At 41.0% G+C, this 21,009-nt stretch overlaps 4 protein-coding genes across 8 annotated transcripts; 2 read left to right on the top strand and 2 right to left on the bottom strand.

Moving 5' to 3' along the window:
- Positions 1–1,751: 1,751 nt before the first annotated feature.
- rpusd2 (RNA pseudouridine synthase domain containing 2) lies at positions 1,752–4,517 on the bottom strand. The gene is made up of 3 exons (XM_083997708.1): positions 3,878–4,517; positions 2,811–3,107; positions 1,752–2,689 (listed from the first exon to the last, which is right to left on the bottom strand). The coding sequence occupies exons 1-3, from the start codon at positions 4,352–4,354 to the stop codon at positions 1,850–1,852; spliced, it is 1,614 nt and encodes a 537-aa protein (XP_083853834.1). The 5' UTR covers positions 4,355–4,517; the 3' UTR covers positions 1,752–1,849.
- Positions 4,518–4,920: 403 nt separating this feature from the next.
- Positions 4,921–7,544, bottom strand: pcmtl (l-isoaspartyl protein carboxyl methyltransferase, like). Of its 5 annotated transcripts, none has more exons than XM_083998978.1 (9): positions 7,492–7,544; positions 7,043–7,178; positions 6,837–6,941; positions 6,663–6,694; positions 6,438–6,542; positions 6,206–6,326; positions 6,029–6,114; positions 5,721–5,890; positions 4,921–5,551 (listed from the first exon to the last, which is right to left on the bottom strand). In XM_083998978.1, the coding sequence occupies exons 2-9, from the start codon at positions 7,158–7,160 to the stop codon at positions 5,539–5,541; spliced, it is 750 nt and encodes a 249-aa protein (XP_083855104.1). In that variant the 5' UTR covers positions 7,161–7,178; positions 7,492–7,544; the 3' UTR covers positions 4,921–5,538. The 5 variants fall into 5 exon arrangements, with proteins under 5 accessions (XP_083855104.1, XP_083855100.1, XP_083855102.1 ...); XM_083998974.1 differs by having other exon boundaries at positions 4,921–5,515; XM_083998976.1 differs by having other exon boundaries at positions 4,921–5,515; positions 7,430–7,510.
- Positions 7,545–7,661: 117 nt separating this feature from the next.
- On the top strand, positions 7,662–9,866 carry ccdc32 (coiled-coil domain containing 32). The gene is made up of 4 exons (XM_083997873.1): positions 7,662–7,774; positions 8,094–8,329; positions 8,692–8,845; positions 9,075–9,866. Exons 2-4 carry the CDS (start codon positions 8,095–8,097, stop codon positions 9,262–9,264), a joined length of 579 nt encoding a protein of 192 aa, XP_083853999.1. The 5' UTR covers positions 7,662–7,774; position 8,094; the 3' UTR covers positions 9,265–9,866.
- Positions 9,867–14,522: 4,656 nt separating this feature from the next.
- Positions 14,523–17,151, top strand: prlh2r (prolactin releasing hormone 2 receptor; the record flags this gene model as incomplete). Its single annotated transcript, XM_083997856.1, has 2 exons — positions 14,523–15,528; positions 16,825–17,151. The coding sequence occupies exons 1-2, from the start codon at positions 14,590–14,592 to the stop codon at positions 17,149–17,151; spliced, it is 1,266 nt and encodes a 421-aa protein (XP_083853982.1). The 5' UTR covers positions 14,523–14,589.
- Positions 17,152–21,009: the final 3,858 nt, after the last annotated feature.

Here is a 21,009-nt window from a genome sequence, read left to right as displayed (position 1 = left end):
GGAATTCAAAAGCAAATATAAATTACAAAAACAAACATACACTGTTACTTTTCTATAATTCTCAAAGGAAATATAAGCTAACTGCAAGTGTAACATGTGACAGCATGTTTGTCTTCTGTTGCTGCTACGATTGTTCAAGTGTCTGTCACAGATGAGGTCAAAGCATGAGTGTTTTTCCAGCAAAAAGGTCAAATCAAAGCATGACTTGTTCAGCCCAGCATTTTCAGAAAGACCATAAAAGATTAAGCTTTTTTTCTGCCACAATTTTGCACCAAAGTCACACTTGAAGAAACTACAGCTAGAGTATGTCAGCAAAAAAAGAAGAAGAATAAAACACTCAGTACTGCACCTGCTGCGGCAGAGTTTACTTTGTGCCTGGAACTTTTTAACATCTGCACCGACTGGGTTGTCAACAAATACAATGCCAACTCTGTGCAACTGCTGGCCTTTCTCCATGCTGGAATTGACCTTAATGAGCCATATACATTAATGGACTTCAGAATATTCAAAAGATAAATGTGTGATAAATGGAGAAAGAGATGATGCATTGTGTGTGCCTGTGTGGAGAAATTACATAAAGTATATTAGCAAGAGTCAGATGTCACATCTAGAGTAGCAAAAAGCTGTCAGTCAGGTGATTTTGCACTTTGTGATACTGTGTAGAGTTTGTCCTTTGTGACCATGACTTAGAGAGTCAGAACATGTCATTGATAGTGTCATGGTTTGGTTGCATTTAATGTTTCACTGTTAAATTGAAAGTCAGGCTGTTTATTCCAGTGTCGGTGCCAAAAGAAATGTCATGTTTACTTACTGTACTGATCCTAAAAGGCAAAAATGGTTTCTAACACTACACTGTGGGTTTATACACTGTTGGCAAATTAAGGTGCATACTGTTCCTGGGTCTGTGGATGTCAGTATATGCCTTAGCTTTTGTAAAGTCGTAGGGGCGAGCTCTAATTTCTATTTCCAAAGCAGTAGTTGTACCATCACATGCCGCAGCTTCAACAGCTCATAATATGTATATAAACCTTGCTGCACCACTGTTAAGATAAAACTCCTACGGGCAATTATCTGAGGAGCAGAAAGCCTTTATCTGCAGCTACTCACCCCACAGCTGAGATGTAACATCACATGTCTCAATACCATTTAATTATAAATGGTATTTATGACATAAGCAGCATGTGCCAAATGTCTATCAATAGGTTCAAACAGCTAAAAAATGTGTGTTTTTGTGCAACGGGTGTGTCCTTTTAAAAATAAGAGATGTATTTATGGTTCTAAATATGAAATGTAATGTTGGTGGTGGAGCCTTGATAAATATACAGTATACATATATAAGAAATGTGCCTATGAGCAGGGTTATTTTCAGGCTCAAGTGTAAGAAGTGTTTACTTCTGATATCTCAACTGTATCATCACGATTCAAAGAGCCTTCACTTTAAAATCAGAATAATCTGCCTTAGAGACGGATGAAATCAAATGCAGGCTTTCTACAAATAGAAGAAATATGAAAAGGTTGCCACCACTGTTATTTACAGCTGTTAATGTTGTTAATTTTTCACAAAACTGAAATAAAATGAAAAACATTTATTTTACTTGAGACTGGTCTTTAATTTATTTCAATTTTTTTGGCTGGGGTACCAGACAGATTACAGGCTTAAAAGGATGAAACTAAATTAAAAGCAAATTACTGACATTAAAACAGTCCCTAAAAATAAAATGATAAAAAAAGAATACAATTCCACTTTCTACTTGTGTTTAAGGCATTTTACGGCTCAGAGCCAAATGAAAACATTTTTTATTTTATGCAAAAACTGTATTAAAACAAATGCACCAAAATCTGGTCGGCTCTAATCGGCTTCGACCCAGTCCTCTTTGGCCCAGTCGGGTAAACGTGTGGAATATTCAAAGTCGGGTCCTTTGTAGCGTAAAGCGTGAAGATACATGACAAGCTCCTGTTCTGTAGGATCTGGTCGGATCAGCTTACATTCACTACACAGGTGGTCTATCCCTGGAGGAGTTTTCTGGGCGGAGTCAGCCGACTCTGTTTGACTTCCATTGGATCTGTGAGTCTCTTGGAGCAAAGTGCTGTCAGTGTTTGGCTCTGTGCAGCCATGACTCACCTCATCTGGCGTCTCGCTGCTTGTCAGCACCTGCTGTGTCTCTATCTTTTTGTCACCATCGCATGCATCAGTCGGTGCCTGATGGTTTTCTCCAGTCTTGTCTTCACATGACCGATCTGACGTGTGTGTTCTCTCACATGTCTTGTTTTTTTCTGCCTCGGTCCCGACACTGCCGTCTGGTAAATCCAACAGGTGTAGACTTTGCTGAGACTGATGTACCTCCACCAGAGCCTGCAGCAGCTCCTCGTCGCTCTTGCCCACCTGACCCCCCTTACCTCTGTGAGGGCCCCACGCTGAGGACCCATAGATGGGGTCATTGAGGATCGGGAAGCCCAGGAACTGAAGATGGACCCTGATCTGGTGAGTGCGGCCAGTGAGGGGTAAACAGCGGACCACGCTTGTTTTTCCGTTAAAGCTGAGCCTCTGGAAGATGGTTTGGGACTCCTTTCCCTTGGGGTCAACCCTGCAGACGCCGATCTTAAAGGAAACAACCAGGATGGGCTCCTTGCAGGTCAACTCACCCTCTGGAAACTCCCCATCTACTCGGCACACATACTCCTTTTCAAGCTGGGGAAGAGAGTAAATATTATAACTTCTGAAAACCAAGTGGTATGTTTATCATAGTCAGAAATTAGAAATGGATAATTGACAAAATAACCTTAAAGTCATAATCTAAGCCTGAACGTACCTTTCTGTCTCTCACCAACTGGTCCAGTTTCTGTGATGTCTCCAATGATCGGGCAAACAGCAGCACTCCAGAGGTCAGTCTGTCCAGTCTGTGCACAGTGTGCAGCTCAGAAATGCCCCGCTCTTTACCAAGGATGAAAATCACCGTGTTGTGGCGGAAGCGACCACAGGGGTGGACTGGGATGGAGGCGGGCTTGTCGACCACGAGCACCTCACCATCATCTGCCAGAACCTCCATGGATGTGTTGACCACAGGGGGCTCGTGGCGGTGGACGGTGTTTCTCATGTGGTCATTATTCTGTGGACAGTAGGAAAACATAAGAAACTGACCAACAGCAAGTGGATGTTTCACCCCCGAACCTTCACAGGCCACAAAACACATTTGAATCTTGGGAATTTAACTCAGTAAGCATCATGTGAAAGATATTTGCGTCAGTGCAAAAACAACATATCCCTGGAAGAGATATAGAAAGCAGACCCCTCCAATATCCTAACGCAAACACACCATAGTAAAGTATTAAACACCACCTGTCAATTCCTTTCTGATCGGATCTGATTGACCTGATGGGTGAGCAGCATCACTGTAATTTCCAGTATTGTCAAATAATTTAACATGACTATGCATTAGCTCAACAGGAACACCAAGTTGAACAGTCTTCCACAAAATATGTGACATTTGTGGCATAGCCTATCTTTTTAACAGTGCATGAAAAGACTGATGCAGATTATAAATTGATCGATTAACCTTCAAAATTACAACCATATATTTGTACAGGCTTGGCAGTTCATTCAAAACCATCAAGCTCCAATCCAAGATTTGATTTGACATAGATGACAGTAACCAGCAACTGCCACAAATATCCAGAGCAAACCTTGAGTTTAGCTGATTTGAGATTGGTTTGTCAAGATATCATTATTGGCTCCGATGCATGAAATACAGGCTAAGTGAGCATCCATTCAATTGGGTTACCTACATGTAGCTACGATGCTGTTGAAGAGCTGAAGCAATGCCACAGCGAGTGTTGTGAATATTATGCAATCATACAGTGTGTTGATGTTGACACTGACCCTGAGCACCACGGACAGGTCCTCCACCACGGCCTCGTTGAGCTTGATGCGCCCCTCCTTGGCCGCCCTCTGGTAGTACTCTATGGACTCGCTTCTGAACTCGCTCTTGAACACCTCCAGCAGGGTCTTCCCCACCCACCGCCCTTTGCAGTAGGTCTTAAAATCAAAGTAATACGGACGCACTTTGCGGAGGCCGCCCTCAAAGTAGTAGGAGGTCTCGGAGAAATGCTCCTGGTTGAAGCTGACACCAGGGTTGCGTTTCTGCGGCGGAGGGATGTATCTCTCGCCCGGACGGAGGTTCTTCCCTCCGGCTCCTCTCCGCCTCTTCTTTCGGCCGCTTGTCTCCGGTTCCCCCGCCTCGTTTTCGCTTTTACGTTTTCCGGTTTCTGCTGCCTCGTTAGCGGCGGTTACCTGCGTGGACACCGGGCTCTTCACCTCCACCGCCGGTGACCCCGGAGCTTCAGCGGCTTGCTCCATGTTGGAGCTGCTGTGTTGTTGTTGACACCGTGGAGAATGAAAGAGACGATTCAGAGATGTATAGAGGTCAGAGGATGAAACAAAGCGTCGTGCCACAGAGGTTACACGCTTATTAACTTCAGCTTGGCCCGAGAAGAATAAAGTAAGTTTTAAAAAGCCCCAAACCGGGACACTCACGTGCATTTCCCTCTAGGTCCTTCTCGGTACAGTCGCGTGCTGATGACGTTAATTTGTAGTCCAATTAGATCACTGTGTAGTCCTAAAGCGCAAACCTTTCTCTTCTTGTTTGTCTTAAAGGTGAAAACACGTTGTCATCGGGGCATTACCGCCACCAAGTGTTCATAATGTGTGATCTATCTATCTATCTATCTATCTATCTATCTATCTATCTATCTATCTACCTATCTATCTATCTATCTATCTATCTATTTATTTCTCCTGACAGTGATGATTCTAGGCTGTAGGGAAAGTATAATAAAGGGACTTTATTTACAGTAGCCTACTGTATCTTTTCATGATTTCAGTTCACTTTGAGACCAGTTTGTTTTCAGTAAACAGTCACACTATCCAATAATTGGGTTTTATTAATAAATCTGACAAGAGCACACATAATTGTAGTATTTGTATCATTTCAAAAAGTTAAGTGCTTCAGTTTATCACATTTTGGCACAATGCCCCCTCTGTTCTACATGACGATGAAGAAACAGATCTTATCACAAAATATATATTACATAGTTCATTTGCAAAATTATTTTTGATTGAAACCCACTGTTATGTGTTAAGATAGCACACAATTTCATCGACTATCCGTTCTTTTGGACTAAACTCAGACAGTAGCTCATGAAGCTGCACTTGCCATTTAGCCACTGCTGAGCCTCACTGACTCACTCATAAATAATAATGAGACAAGCATTTTTTTTTTGTCATCCACAGTATCCTTATCAGCCTCTCACAGACTCCATTGGGTAGAAAGGTTATTAGTCCAGCAGCAGTCACTCATACAGCACTCTTGGAAGACAACCTGGTCAGGCAAACAGAGCGAGATCCTCCTCGTACGTTGCTAGGTGACAACCCAGCGGGGCAGGTGGCCACTAGTCTGCAGCTCAGTGAAACCATGAGGAGTGCTATGGGGAGCCGGGGACGCAGCACCAACGCCATCTCCTGCAGGGGCAACCACACTGCAGTCAGAGCTCACCTCTGGGGAGAGAAGGATAAGGATAGCACGGATGCATGAAACACTCTTAAGATCACATCTGGTGCAGGCATTGTTGAAAATAATCTACAGCTTTTTGTCAGCACATTACATAATTTCCCTTCACTGATTTTGCTTTTAAGATGAGAGGTCATGAGTGTTTTTGTGAAATACCCAGGCCACTGATGCCTTTTATCAGTCAGCGGGACATAAACCACCCCCATCAGAGCTTTTTTGAGGAACGTCCCGTCACTCTGTCGATCATACTGCTCCAAGACTTGACTGCCACCATCGGGGCCCACCGGGAGAACCAGCCGTCCACCTGGCTTCAGCTGCTCCAAGAGCTTTAACAAAGAGGAGAAAATTATTTTATGGGTCACCTGTGAACAGCGAGGTCTTTAACCTCAACTGGAGTGCAATTTTTGTCTTATTTTATTCTTTTCTATCCTATGTTTATGAAAGTAAGCTATATGTGTCCTTACAGCTTTAGGAACAGTAGGTGCAGCTGCGCCAACATGAATTGCATCATATGGCGCTCCTTCTGGGAAGCCCAGCCTTCCATCTCCCACTGAGGACAGATGTAACAATGACTTTTATAGTAGCGGTGGAGACCCAACATCTGAATTAGACATGGTATGACCCTGTCATTAGATACTCACCTACGAGTCTGATACGTCCAGAGGAGAGCAGCTCTGGGTCGTCAGCTTGCACGTTTTTTATTGACATTTGAACCAGTTCATCAATGTGTTCAATACCAACCACGCTGCCACTGGGTCCTGTCTACACACAGTAGGAAAAATGCACGCCTTCATACATTTTGTTTCAATTCATATGAGGAAATACTACTTCCACAATAAATGCATTATAGGCATTACACCAATTGGATCTCACCATTCTTGCGAAGCAGGCAGTAAGGTATCCACTGCCTGAACCCACATCCAGCGCTGATGCCCCCTCTGTTAGTTTGTCACTTAACAGCTCCAAAGCATGAGCATGCTGTCAAACCAGGTCCATAGGAAAACATTCATCACACTGTGCATGTATATAAGTTAATTATTTAGACCTAACAACTGTAAAAGACATCTCAATATTTCTGAGTAGGCCTGTGAAACTCACCATGTGTGGTGCACTGATGGTCGCCCTGTAGCCTGTAACAAACAGTGCACATCTGTGCTCATGAAGGCTACTACTTTACAGCATAATGTAGCCTACAGTATTAACTCACATATGCATTTCCGTACTGATAGGCAACATGTGTCTGCATGTTTATTAAGTGACCAAGATGTATACCTATGGACTGGGGAGAGTCTGCATAAGGATAGTCCCTGGAGTAGATCCCTCTGTCAGTAGCCAGCATGGCATCAAATACTCTGTCGCTCCGGATCACTCCATGATCTAAAACAGGAAAAAAAAAAAAAAAAGGAAAATAACACTGAATTTGCTAATGTAAGTTGAAAAACATTGTTCTATCAAGGATCATACATTCAGTTCAGTACCCCTCAGCCTGCTGATGAGCTCTGGATGTGTTTTTCCACTGGACATCCACGCCATGGTCCGAGACAGCAGCACACCCATAGGGAAAGCCACTATTGCCAGGCGCAACGCTGGTCGCATCTCCTACTCTGGGTCTCCCTGCAGTGACATGGTGATGTTCATATGTCTTTTATCCAAGATCGCATAACAGTAACATAACGTTGTAGCAGTGACATAGACAACTAGGGTCATTGGGTCATTCGTAACAAGTCTGACAACGAATCACAGCAGGCTGAAAACCTGTGAAGCAGATTACTCACATATTAAACTGAACGCGAGCTCCGTATAGTTGTTACACGTTGCATTTAAGACAAACAATATTGCAAAACGGATGCAAATGCTGAAATTACCTCTGCACACAGTCAAAACTCACGAATTAAATGATTCAACAGAGGTCAGACAGCTTGTTTACCTTCGCCACGGCTCCTTCCTGCTGACACAAACTTCCTAGCTCCCTCCCGAGCGATCCGCGGGCCGGACCAATAAGACGCGGCCTTTCGAAGACGAAGCCGTGAAGAGCCAATCACACGGCGAGACAGTTTGATAGGCAGTTACCTTGTCCAATCATATGCCTCTCAAATAAGGAAGTGGGTTGTCGTTCCTTGAAGCTTGTGGATAATGGACGCAGTTAGCTAGCAAGGCTATTTAATCTGTAACATCAGAAGAAATTACATTTTATCTGCCGGTTTTCTCAGGTAAGGCGTTGAGAAGACATATTTGTATTTCATTACGTTGACAGGCCGTTTGAAGAACATTTGAAATACCTTTATACAGGTCTATAATGTAGCCTAGGTAAGACACCAATTTAGGTCAAGTAAGTTATATTGTTGTAAATGAAGCTCACTTTTTAATTTCCCTTTGCACTGTGAAGTGTGTATTGTCTCGGTTTCTTTTATCAACATGTGTTAAGAAGATTTCTATCTTCATGCTGCTGAAAGAGCAAGACACTAGGCAGCACACAGGCTAACGTAGAGGGCTTTTGATAACTGATGTTGACATCTGTGGCTGCACCAGAATGACCGACCACTTCGAGAGTCAGGAGGTCCGGTCCAGTGGAGAGCTCTGGTCCGAGATCTGCTCCAGTCTGCCGGACGCGCAAGCTGAGACAGCTCCAGAAAACAACACCGACTTCAAAGACTCGTTTCAGCCAGCAGCACCAGTCAATGGACAATCAAATGGCACAGATGTTAGTTCTCCCAGTGCCAAGTGGGAACCCATGGAGGACTCTGAGATCTATATCGCCAGTTTAGGTATTGTCCTGCACTGTCCGTTTCATGACTGTCAGGCTCACCTTTTCTTCTATTCACCTCACTCAACATGTTGTCAAATTAAATTAATAAAAAAAAACAGAAATACAAATGATCACTACAATACAATTAAATGTTCAAAGCATTTTTTTTTTTTTTTTTACAAAAATAACTCTTTTTTCAATATGACTTAAGGTGAAGTGACCCACTTCTGCCAAAGTTGATCACAAATACATACAAAACATACACTGAATGATAATAAAATATAAGTAAGAAATTGCTTCCTCCAAGCGTCTTAAAAAAAAAAAGTTAGTTGTAACTTTGAAAGATGTAAAACAGTATTTTTTGCCTATATGTTGCTGCAGAGAACCGTCTGAAGAAGTTAAAGGGCCAGTCCAGTGATGTGACCTCCAGGGACATGTTGCGTTCGTTGTCACAGGCTAAGAAAGAGTGTTGGGACAGATTCCTACACGACGCCCAGACCTCAGAGCTCTTCCAGGGAGGTGACATGGATGAAAGGTAGGGCATTTATTTGATGTAAAATGATGGTGGAGGATTGTTTCTGCCCCTTTAAATCCAAACAACCGGTGTACTACGCACTGATCTCACTCTGTTACAAATTCATGCCATTACACACTGGTCTAGACCACAGATTTACTTCACCCTGTGTGTTGCAAGGATAATATAGGCTTTCCATGTAGTAGATGGACTTCTTCACCGTTGACTTTTTGTGTACCGCTCTGCTCAGTGCCCTCGAACACTTCAAGAGGTGGTTGATTCCTGAGAAGGTGGCCATCAGCGCAGAGGAGCTGGAATATCTCCTGAGGCCATCTCAGAATCAGGAGCCAGCAGGACCAAACCAAACACAAAGCGGAGAGGACACAGAGGGAGAGAGAGACAACACTGATGAGGACGACACTCACAGCCCAGAGAAATAAGTGCGTTAAAATAGTAACACTGTCACAAGAACTAATTTGGAGTGTATTCAGTAAGGGGACTTGTTAGCCGCTGTGCTCATTTTGAGCTGTATTATGTCACACTACTGCTGTTTGACGGCCAAAGCTTTTGTTATTAGTGGTCAAAGAAGCAATTACAGCCCATCATCATTCTCTGTATCCCCAGCAACTGAGTGTTAAGTACTAATTCAGTCACATGTGTTGTGTTTTGTCTTCGCTCTTCATCCCTTGAGCCACACCACACCATTAAAATATGTAATAAAGAGTTTGAAATTAGACCCGTTTGTCTACTCGCCACAGAATTAGCATCTAGTCTTTGTAGAAACTAGACTTCTGTCTCTGACATGAATAGCTTGCCATCCCACAAACAGATGCAAAGGTTAATGAAGGACCATATGCAGTATCATCTTGTAAATCAAACTCATATGACATAAGAAATGCATTATTGTCCAGATCTGTTATTTTTCTGTGTCATCTATATGTGATATCAAAAGTAGGAATACTCTGTGATTTATTCCTACGACGTAACGTATTGTGTAACATCTTTATTTTTGCCATGTTGATTTTACAGAAGAAGTTTTACCCATGTTGCAATAAAAACAAGGAGAATTGTTGCTTTTTGTCTGCTCATTAGCAAACTGAGGTGCAACTGAAATACAGTTGAAAACAAATGGTTGGTGTGTGTATGTGGGGGGGTGGGGGGGTGTTCTTGTTAGGACCAATTGAGGACATGCAAAGTATGGACGGTTAGACTCCATGTTAGAAGTACTGTATGTACAGTACACTTAGATTTGAGCTAGAATTGGGGATAGAGATTTAGAGTTACGGACTGGAGGATGCATTACGCATATGTGAGTAAATGCACAAAGGTGGCAAGTGGTTAGGAAGTGTAAAGTGTAGCCAGTTTTGTGTACTTTTCTGACTATTGTATCTTTAGGTGGCAACAAATAACCAGATTTTACATCTTAAAGTCAATTGATCAGGGTACTCTGAAGTAAACCTTTGAACAAGAAGTAAACATATATTTTATGTTGAATGCAGTTAACTCGAAAGGCAGAAGATGTTGGTTAAATTAGAATGACTGAATTTCTGCTCCCTGGCTGAAATCTACTCGTGAGGGTAGTGTTTCCCTTTACTGATACACTTCTGTTCAACACAGCAAATTAACACCTCCAAATGACCACAGGGTTGAACTGACACCTCTCTTAGAAAAGAAGAAGAAAAACATATCATTATAAACTCAGATAGATAGATAGATAGATAGATAGATAGATAGATAGATAGATAGATAGATAGATAGATAGATAGATAGATAGATCCCCCCTAGGGGAAACTACTTTGCCACCAGTAAAAACACATACATTCACTTAACAAACAATACAAACATACCATTGCACAAAAACAGCTGTATCGACATGATTAGGACAGAGTACTCAAAAACAGTGAAAGATAAATAAATAGACACCTCCAGAAGGTAAAAAAAAAACTGCTGAGGGTATTTCCAGAGTTGTTGCATATGATTTTATTAGTTTAAGCTGGATGAACAATGTAAATGTCTGTTTATATATTTAGTGTAATTCTGAATTAAATCAGTTCAGTGTGAGAAAACCCAGCAGCCATGGCTTCATTATCTAAATCAGTTTTGGCTGTGGTCCTTGACATGAAACCGTAGGGGACAACCTGATTATCTTGCTGTCTATCTTCTAGGACCCAGAAGACTGAAAATCTGAAAGCTACTGTACTGAACTTCAAACGTGATTATCATTTTCCTCTCAAGTGGAGAAGACATTCTGCCAGTTACCTTGACATAATAGAGTTGACTTGATCACAGTAAAAGCTTCAGCAAGAATAGTTAGTGACTTTCTAACACTCCACGTGTCATGGAGTCTTGCTTTATGTTAATAGGCTAGATTGGGATGATGGGAAGTGTGAGGCCCCGAATGACAGGAAATGAAAATTTGATTGGCACCAATCCTTGATTAAAATGTAATTTCCTTCTCTGGAAGGTGTTAATAAAGACATCCAGTCTCCCCTGATACAAACAGTCCCAGCAACCATTTAACACTAAATGTCATCCCTGGAAAAAAAAGAAAAAAAAGAAAAAAATATTATTATAAAATTATTAATTATTACTTCAAATTTAAGCCAATCTTTATATCAATTTACGGTAAATCTGTAGAGATTCCAAAAGCTTAAAGTGAATATTTATCATTAAAGGGGAGCACTGCGGCTAATTCCTACACAAGGAAATTACAGTAATGAATTCTGGAAACACACTGGATCTTTGAGGACTACACACAGCTGCTCCATCAGTGTAGATCAACACTCCAGAAAACAGATGGGTGATGATATACACCTCCACTACCACAACAAAGTCCCCTAGACATGAACTCAATCCCAGCAGCAGCTACAAGTCACTCTGTTTCAAGCTGTTTCTTAAACCCAAGTAACAGTTTCTTCACACACTGACCTCCTGAAACTGGGAGACATCTGGAAGACAGAAAATAACACAAATCTTTCAAAACAGTGTGTTTCTTGTCACTTCCACAGCCCACCACACGTTTCAGGTGGTCCATAAAGTTTCTCAGTGAGTGAGGTTCACCATGACCATCTTTTCCACCTGGGGCCCCTTCAAGATCATATCAAAGACAGATGTTAGTCCCATTTTCCTCCCAGAACAAAGTGCCAAGCTCCAGACAAGATACAGGCAGTACATGAAAGGAAAACCAACCAAATGGGGCCTCAAGCCTTTTTTGTGTTGGGACACATGAGCAGCGGTAAAGATGCAGAGGTGTAAGTATATCAGATCAAATTGTCAGCACTTTGGACAGATTCGGTACAACAGTGACCACCATTTGGGTTAGTGCTCATTTCACACTTTGTGTACATCACTGTGACAAACTGTGAGAAACCCACAGAGGAAGGAACAGTCCACACCTTCTCAGAGATTCTTATGAATCTGTCCCCATCAGTGTCCAGACCGATCCAAAAACAGCCAGAAGAAGCTGTGCAGATCAGGCAGGTCCACCAGACCTTATCATAGAAATTTGATGTGTGAGATGTCTGCGTTATCTTGTGGCACACCCCAGAAATGAATGTGGACAGGTGAGATTTTCTATAAAGAAAGCAACTTATACCAGTATAAGTTGCTTTCTTGTCACTCAAATGTTTAGTTATAGACTTAAACTATAATAAAATAAAATAAATCTCCCATGTCCAGTTCATGGATATCTTCATTACATTCACAATCATTTCCTTCAGGTGGTCCAGAATTAATGACTTTTGTCATTGGTCACCCTTTGACCCTCAGCTGATGAGTCAGACAGTCACACTGGTTTTGAGCAGCTCTGGCACCGCAACTCACAATCATTGAATTATAGGCTAAATTTTATGAATATGTAAGACATGAACCTCTGGAGAAAGACCGTGGTTTGTCCCTTAATTGCTCAATTTTTTTCTCAATTTGTTCTGCTCTCTTATGTTGCTTACTGAGCATGTTGGTTAAGGAAGAGGCAGCCAGAAAAAAAACACAGAGCAACAAGGATACTATTCATTATTCTAAGAAGTCGAAAGCAACAGTGAGATAACAATTTTGGATTTTTTCTTTCTCCTTATCATGATCATCGGCTGCTGACGTCTGCTGCAAGATACTGTTGGGATGACAAGTGACAACGGAGGAGAAATGATCCATCCCATAAAATGCATCAGAGTCACTAGAAATTGACTTCATAAAAGCACTGACACATTAAAAGACCTAAAAGGCAAATTATAGTGACTTCATGGCAGATAAAAAGTACCATAAAACAAGGAAAGGTCATTATAGATTTACTATTTATTACCAAAGAGTCACTATAGTTCCCAAGAGGAATATCACAGGAGATTAAAAATGATTGTTCATTGGGGGTGATAACTGAGTGAGAATGAAATGACAGACGGACCATGTGACTCACTCCGGTACTGTATGCTGAATGATGACGGAGACAGAGTGAGTGCACCTCTTTATGCTGGATCAGAGTGGGCTGCAGTGGAGAAGAGGACACACACAGGTGCTGGACTGTGAGACTGACAAGTTGCCATAATCCAACTGACCCCCGATGTCTCTGAGAGGTACTGTTACTTTTAATTTGTACTTTCTGAAATTTGTATTTGACAATTTTGCACAAGATTAATGATAATTTAACTGTTTTAATTATAAGTTTAAGGGGAGTTTATCAATATCATTATTATTTTGTTATGTCTTCATGTAGTTTAATAGTGAACAAATTTCAAAGTCATGTCAGTAAGGCAATGAGCTGGTTCACCATGAGAATGAGAGTATGCCTGTTTTCTGATCTCTTCTGGATGTAATTTAAACAGATCTTCTGAGGAAAATGCACATAATTTAGTAGGAGAACTAATATTATGACAAATGCTGTGGTCAGAGGGTCTTGCTTGGGCTAAGTAGGTCATTAATGAGCACTTAGTCATGCTCTGCAATAGAGCAGGGAAGGATTTTCATTCATAGTTAATGGTGTAATGAAGCAGCTTTGTCATTTGATTTTACAGTTTGAAATTTGACAAAATCTTTATTGTACACACTGTTTTCTTTTTACTATTTGTTTTCTTAGCTTCGTCAATAATGTCCAATATAAACTGTTGAAACAGTTGTGATTTCTTTTGTCTTCATATTATCTTGCAAATTTGAATGGAGCAGCCGTTCAAGTGCTCTTGTGGCTCTCTTAGTTGCTGTTTTGTTTCTTAATGAACCAAATCTTCTGACTCACAGCTGTGAGAAATACAGATTTTTCGAGCCTCTGTGCTAAATGTGGAGTTTGGCGTCAGTGTAGATTACACACAGAGATGCATTAGCAGATGTTCAGGAAGACAATATTTTAGGATCAATTTAACTGTAGGGCTGAGAGGGGGGAAAAGTAGCATCAAAATGAAGCTCATGTGGATTGGATGAATCATTGTTGGTTAAAAAAAACAAAAAAAAACAAAAGTAAAGTGTGTCTGTGATGAGATGGAGGAGCTTTGGGAGGCAGACACAGATAAAAGAAGTATAGAGTGAAGATGAGAAGAGGATAGGTTATTGTGAAGGAGAGACAGATGAAAGTAAATGGATTTATTTTTGTAGGACTTACAATAATATATCCATCTGCAGTGCAAGCCCTGTTCAGAGTTCTGAAGACAGTCTGTAATTAGTCGATCCAAATGTGAGTCATCTCTTCATTCTCTTTATCTTCTCGTCATTACAACAACAATCTGGGCTCAATCAAAAACACTGCTCCGAAAATATGTTTTGGCAATAATGAGGGTAAATCAAGTATGATATATGCAAAACATGCAGCAGGTTATTTGATGCAATCTAAAAATAAATTGTTTTTTGTCCTGATTTCTGCAGTGATGGACTGGGAGAAGTCACTGAACACACCCAAGGTGAACTCTTCTACCCCAGCGTGTCCTTCTCCAGCCCCAGCCATGTCTGAATCTTCATCCTCCTTTCCCTCCTTTTCCGGCCTGGATCTCCTGTTTGACCTCAAGCTACTCTTCATCCCTCTTTACGCTGCCGTGGTCCTGATCGCCTGCTCTGGGAACCTCCTCCTGCTCTTTCTCATCTGGCACAACAAGAAAAGACACAACACCACAAACTTCCTCATTAGCAACCTGGCACTTGTTGACCTGCTCATGTCCATCTTCTGTGTCCCTTTGACAGCGGCTTACGCTTTTGACGAGCATGGCTGGGTCTTTGGGCCCCACATGTGTCATTTTGTCAGTGTAATGCAGTCTGCAGCTGTCTATGCAGCGGTCCTGTCCCTCATGGCCATTGCAGTTGATCGTTACGTTGTTGTGGCTTACCCCATTCGCAAAAGGGCCGGTTGCCAGTTTTGCTGGGCTTTGGTGGTCCTAATCTGGCTGTGCTCTCTGGCTTTATCCACACCTACAGCACTACACACTGCCTACCTGGACCTGCGGGCCACAGGTGTGCAGATGTCTGTGTGTGAGGAGTTCTGGGATGGCGAGGAGCGAGGCCGCCTCGTCTACTCTTGTTTCATTCTCTTCTTCTCCTACTTTGTCCCTCTGTCTGCCGTCTCCATTTCCTACTGTGCTATATCCTATCAGCTGAAGCAGAGGACCACATCTGGTTTGACAGCATGTCCCGAGCTGAGATCAGCGAGGGCCATATGGAGCAGACGGAGGAGAAAGACTTTCTTCCTGCTGCTGGTGTCTGTCCTCTGTTTCGCCTTTTCATGGCTCCCCTTACAGGTACAGGTGTGAAATGAGAAATTTATAGTTTCATAGGCAAATAGAAGGGATAGTTAGACATACTCCTACTCATGTTCTTGAGAAAATTGATATCACACATGCTTGAAACGGGAGCGTGCCTATGTTCCCTCAGCCCTATGTTCCCTCTGGACTCTCTCTACCTATCTGGACTCTGTCTATCTGGCCTGTCTAGCCTCTACCGGGTCTTTTTACTAAACTTAACCAACTCCTTTCTTCATTGCCTAAACCCAACCAATGGTGGGACCAAAGGGCTGTGGGAATAGGGCCTAATTTTCAGTGACAACAAAAGTTAGAAATGAGGGAACATAGGGTTGAGGGAACATAGGGCCTAATTTTCAGTGACGACAAAAGTTAGAAATGAGGGAACATAGGGCTGAGGGAACATAGGGCTGTGGGAACATAGGGCTGTGGGAACATAGGGCTGTGGGAACATAGGGATGACCCCCTTGAGACAGCCAGAGGCAAATTAGCTTAGCATAAACTTTGAACTCAGAGGGAAACAGCTTGTCTGGCTGTGTCCAAAAGTAACACGATCCATAAAAGCAGCACATCTAAAGCAGGATTTAATTATATGTTGGGCTGTTAACTGTTGCACAGTGACTTGTGACATAAACCACCATTAAATCACTATATGTGTTTTTAATAAAAACATCTTGCAAGATAAAATGTATGTTTTAGAGGTGCTGTTTGATGGATTTTGCTTCCTCCAGACAGAACTAGGCTCCTTCCATTCACAGCTTTGCTAAGCTCAGCTAATCAGCTGTTAGCTGCCCCCCAGGCATTTACACCATAGAGATGATATTGGTATTGATTTGTAATTTCTTCCTCAGCAAGTTGAATAACAGAGTCAGTCTGTCTGAGTCTGAGAGTCTGTACACCATAGTGAAGGGTTTCACCATCATGACATGAGTAGCTACATCAAATCACCACTGTCACTGACTGTGAATATTGAATATTAGGTCAGTTAACATGCTTATTCGAAGACAACAAAATCCATAGAAAACATCTGATCTGATGATTTTGTTGCCAGTAATTGCTTTCTGGTCTATTCAATTTATAAACACAGGCCTAATTTAGTAGTTAACAGAATGTAATTAACAGCTGAAAGCACTGAAATGAAGATAGCGGTGTATGAACAGTAAATAAAGTAAATTATGACTTTAAACTATTTGCTGCCATCTAAAATGTCAAACTCCTTAAGGAATAATTTATGAATTGTGTATTTAATGAAGTGCCTTGGATGAAAACTTGGGGTAACATAGTTTTCCTTTGCAGGTGGTGAATCTGATCCGTGACCTGGACACAGACTTCTCCATCTTGGGGAAGAATTACGTAAATGTCATCCAGGTGTCGAGCCACCTGTTTGCCATGAGCTCTGCCTGCTACAACCCTTTTATCTATGCGTCATTACACGACAAGTTCCTGTCCTGCCTGTGTCATCACTTCCTGTCCCAGAGAAGAGGTAAAGGAAAGGACCGGGGTCGCGTGTCAAGCATCCTGACAGTGTCTCATAGGATGCCGCGTCTTCACACCTCCACCGTTGTGGCAGATTTACCAGGTGCTGCTGCAAATAACGTGGTCCCTCAAGACAACTATGCTTAACTGGTTGTTACAGATGAACAGACACAGTTGTATTTACCCAAACCTCTGCATCAGATATCTTCGACATTTCAGGTTTGATAACAGTGAAGATCGATTAGTGAAACGGTGTTGGCTATCATGAATAAAAAAACAAAACACACACTTTAACAATCATTCAATTTATACAGATGTAAAAAAAAAAAAAAAAAAAAGCATCAGTATCAGATTTATGTGTAAAATGTATTTTATATTTTTTGATTTTGTACATGAGAGAATAGCCTATACTCTAAACTGTGATTTTGCTCTTGTCCTTTTCTGTTTTCCATCTAATTCCTGTACATATTCGCACACTGTAACTATGAAATTGAATCATTCGATGTCGATAAAATGTCTCTCAAAAAGTTTAATATGTTTCTTTGCCATTCCCATCCACTTGTGTATACTAGTACAATATTAGATCTATTTTACTGAATTGCACAAAATAAAAAAGGGTCTTTTAAATCATCTTTCATTCTGAATTTAATCATGGTGGTTGAGTGATAGAGTAGGAACATGAAGAGTTTTTGTCATAATGAAGGAATAATGTGTTTCTGTCATTCAGTTTGGCCATGAGCCGCTGAGCGTTTTCCGCCCTTTCTGCTGCAGTGATGACATTTGACAGAGCAGAACGCAATATGCAAATTCTGAAGCATTGTGTAAATGTCAACGTTTAGATGGTGATAGGGTAAAAAATAAAAGTATAATATCCGGTGTTCAGTGGGATTTGAAATAATATTACCATGAATAAGGACCTGAGAGGCAGTTAGACAGTGAGAGATAGCTTTGATAGTCAGTGTTGATTTTGAATGTTTATGCAAAATGGAAGAACTAGAAATCCTCAAACAATATTTTAACAGTAAAGTTTTGAAAATCTGCCCATAGCTTTAGCTAAACTGTGCCTAGGCTACATACTATACATGTATGCAAATATTTCACATGTCACTGCAAAATACTAAACTTCTGTCATCTTCTTCCTTACTTGCACTTATCACAAAAAAAAATAATAATAAAAAAAATCACAAAATATGCTGATTTAAAGATCCCATTTATACAATATGTTGGTAATATGTTTTGTTTGAATTTTGGATATGCATAAAGAGTTATATTTGTGGTGTCATTTGGCTTCTCCCTGGAGCTCTGGCGAGAACAGACTGGTCAGCCAGTCTGATTGTGTGATACATGGCCAACAACAGGTGCTGGATTCTGGCCTAATACTGTAGATTGGTAGAAATCACTAGTGATGCAAATTGGCGAAGATCAGTTCTGAACGGATTAAAATAATTGCGCCGGTGTCCAATTTACTCACCTTGGCTGATAGACCCTCTGGACAGAACAATACAGTGCCAGTGGACATGAACGCCAGCCAAGGGAGCGCAAGTTGCCACTGAATCCAAAACCATCAGGAACATCTGTGAGGTGGGCGACTGGACAGCTGGGACAGCAAGCAGTGAGATATGACAATCTGATCAGCAGGAGGAGGAGAGAGGACAGGCTGCGCTGTCCTGAATGAGACGGATCAGGACTAAAGGTGAGGGACCAGCAGTGGTGATATTTGAAATTGAATAATATTTGACAATAATAAGAGTTTTTAAGAGAGATTTAGGGAACACTTAGAAAAACCAGATCTTGCAAAGTCACACAGTGGATGGTGGGTGACATCACAAGGTTATGGAAGTCCCAATGACTTGTTTTAAGGCACAATTTTAAATTAATAGGCTGTGAGCACTGAGTCCTTTGATACACGCAGTACATCTACCTTTGAGACAATGTCATTTTAGATGAGTGACCTGACTTTCTCCAATATAAGTCCTTTAAATACAGCACCACTTGTGTCACTGATTCTAACAGCTCAGAGCATCTGAAAGACAACAATAATATTATCATCAATAACTAAATTTACTCCAGGGAAAAATACGTATTCTGTTGACACTCTATTAGGCTAATAGTTATTATGTGAGCATTACATGATGAGCAATTAGATCAAATACAGGACAGCCTGATACCTGCAGAGGAAAACTGACACAGTGTGTATAGATGTCTTTTTAAGTGAAGAAGATCATTTGTGTCCTTTTAAATTCATTTTTAAAGATTAGGCTATACCTAATGCATCCCATTTTGCATTTACTAAATGGCTTTTTTCCCCCCTGATCCAATTTTCTTAGATTTTATCTCACAACAAAGAACATCTGGCAGGATGTTGGTGGAGAGGCTACTTTTCATTCATTCTGAAACCTAGATCTCTCTTTTAGACCACTTTACAGAAATGAATTATATGTTTTAGTAGCTGAAGGTTGGGAGATGATTGTTAAGCACAAGAATTGTAAGTAGCCTAAGGGTGAGCTGATCAGATATATATGAGTTTACAAGAAAGGATAAGACTGCTTGTCAATGTCATATCAGGGAAAAGCACCTCTGCTAATGGAGGCATGAATTATCCAAATGCACCACATTGAAGGCAGATCACATTTCCACTTACTCATCCTGCCATTCTCATGTTGTGAGCATCTTTCATGAAAATGCAAATGCAAGTAGACTTAACAAAGTCTTCACATGCAAATGTCAGTAGTCTTGATGTAGTGAGCATTGTTAGCTGTCTGCGCGGGAGATGCTCACCTTTTATTCAGGCTGTTGAGGTCATTGTCCTGTATTGGATTCATTTTTAATTATCATAAAAACCCAAGAGAGGCAACCTATGAAAGAGGAGAAAAACAGTAGATATCAGTTGATCGCACACAAACAGAGAGAAACAAATGAGACAATTTAACAAAACAATTTGAGCTGACTTTCCCTGTATGATTTTTTTTCTTGTCTCACAAGCTCTAGCTCACAGCTTTACATAAACGGTGGACAGAATAATTAGTGAGAATTGTGATGAAGCATGAAAATCCTGAATATTTGCTCAGTAACGACTTAATTGTTTCCTCTGCCTTCCTGCAGAGAGGATTTTGTACAGACCAAAAGAACAGCAGGATGAAACGGAGGAAAGCTCTGTGAATCAGTAAGCATTTATCTGAACAAACAGAACAGCATGTTGATATTTATATTTCTTATGACATAAGAAAAGCAGAATATATAGAAGATTTTCTCTCTGTAGCTCATTATTCTCTGAATTACAGAAACTTCCCACAAGGTAAAAGCACTGTGCCTGTGATTTAGGACATTACTGATGTGTTGAGGGCAGGAATGGTTGAGACAAGACAACTACATTGAAATGAGTCAGTCTGTGAACAGCGTTGCAGGTGGTGTAATTTAAACACCTCAGGACGTCTCGACTCAAGAAACACTCCAGCCCACAGCAGTAGTCTTACCTGAGATGCGGAAACCCCATTTGAGGCCATTTCACTTTTCTTCTGACAGATGGTAAAATCTTTAGTTGGAGAGGCTTTTGGGGGAAAATACAGTTTTTCCTCTTTAACACAACTGTACCTGTTGTAAACGGTAAATGACTATTGAGGTTCATTTAGAGCAGCTGGTCACAGTTACTGCCTATGTGAAAGTAGCAGCTGCAGCAGCTGCTGGTGGCTCACAACCATTTTGTCTGTACACTACACATTCATATGAACTTTAGTAGCCTATGTTTCATCAGGTTTTTACATCTGTTCATTTCAGTTTTTCATTTTTTTTTCTCCTGCTGGTATCTTATTACTTACTAGCTAGTGACCAAATTAGACTGTTAAATTAATCAATTTTGTGGTTGAAGTAGCTAAATTGTTAGCCAATTAGCAAAGTTGTTATAAAGCAATTAACCAGTAAATTAAATTATCCAACTTTTGTTTACGAAAGTGTGTTTAACAACTTCACCTTTTTACTTCAAATAGCACTTTTCTTTTTTTTTTTTAA

This window comes from Trachurus trachurus, assembly GCF_905171665.1.
Source record: "Trachurus trachurus genome assembly, chromosome: 22".
Classification (NCBI taxonomy): Eukaryota; Metazoa; Chordata; class Actinopteri; order Carangiformes; family Carangidae; genus Trachurus; species Trachurus trachurus.
Note: the sequence above shows the minus strand (reverse complement) of the source record. Positions and strands in the feature narration are given on the sequence as shown.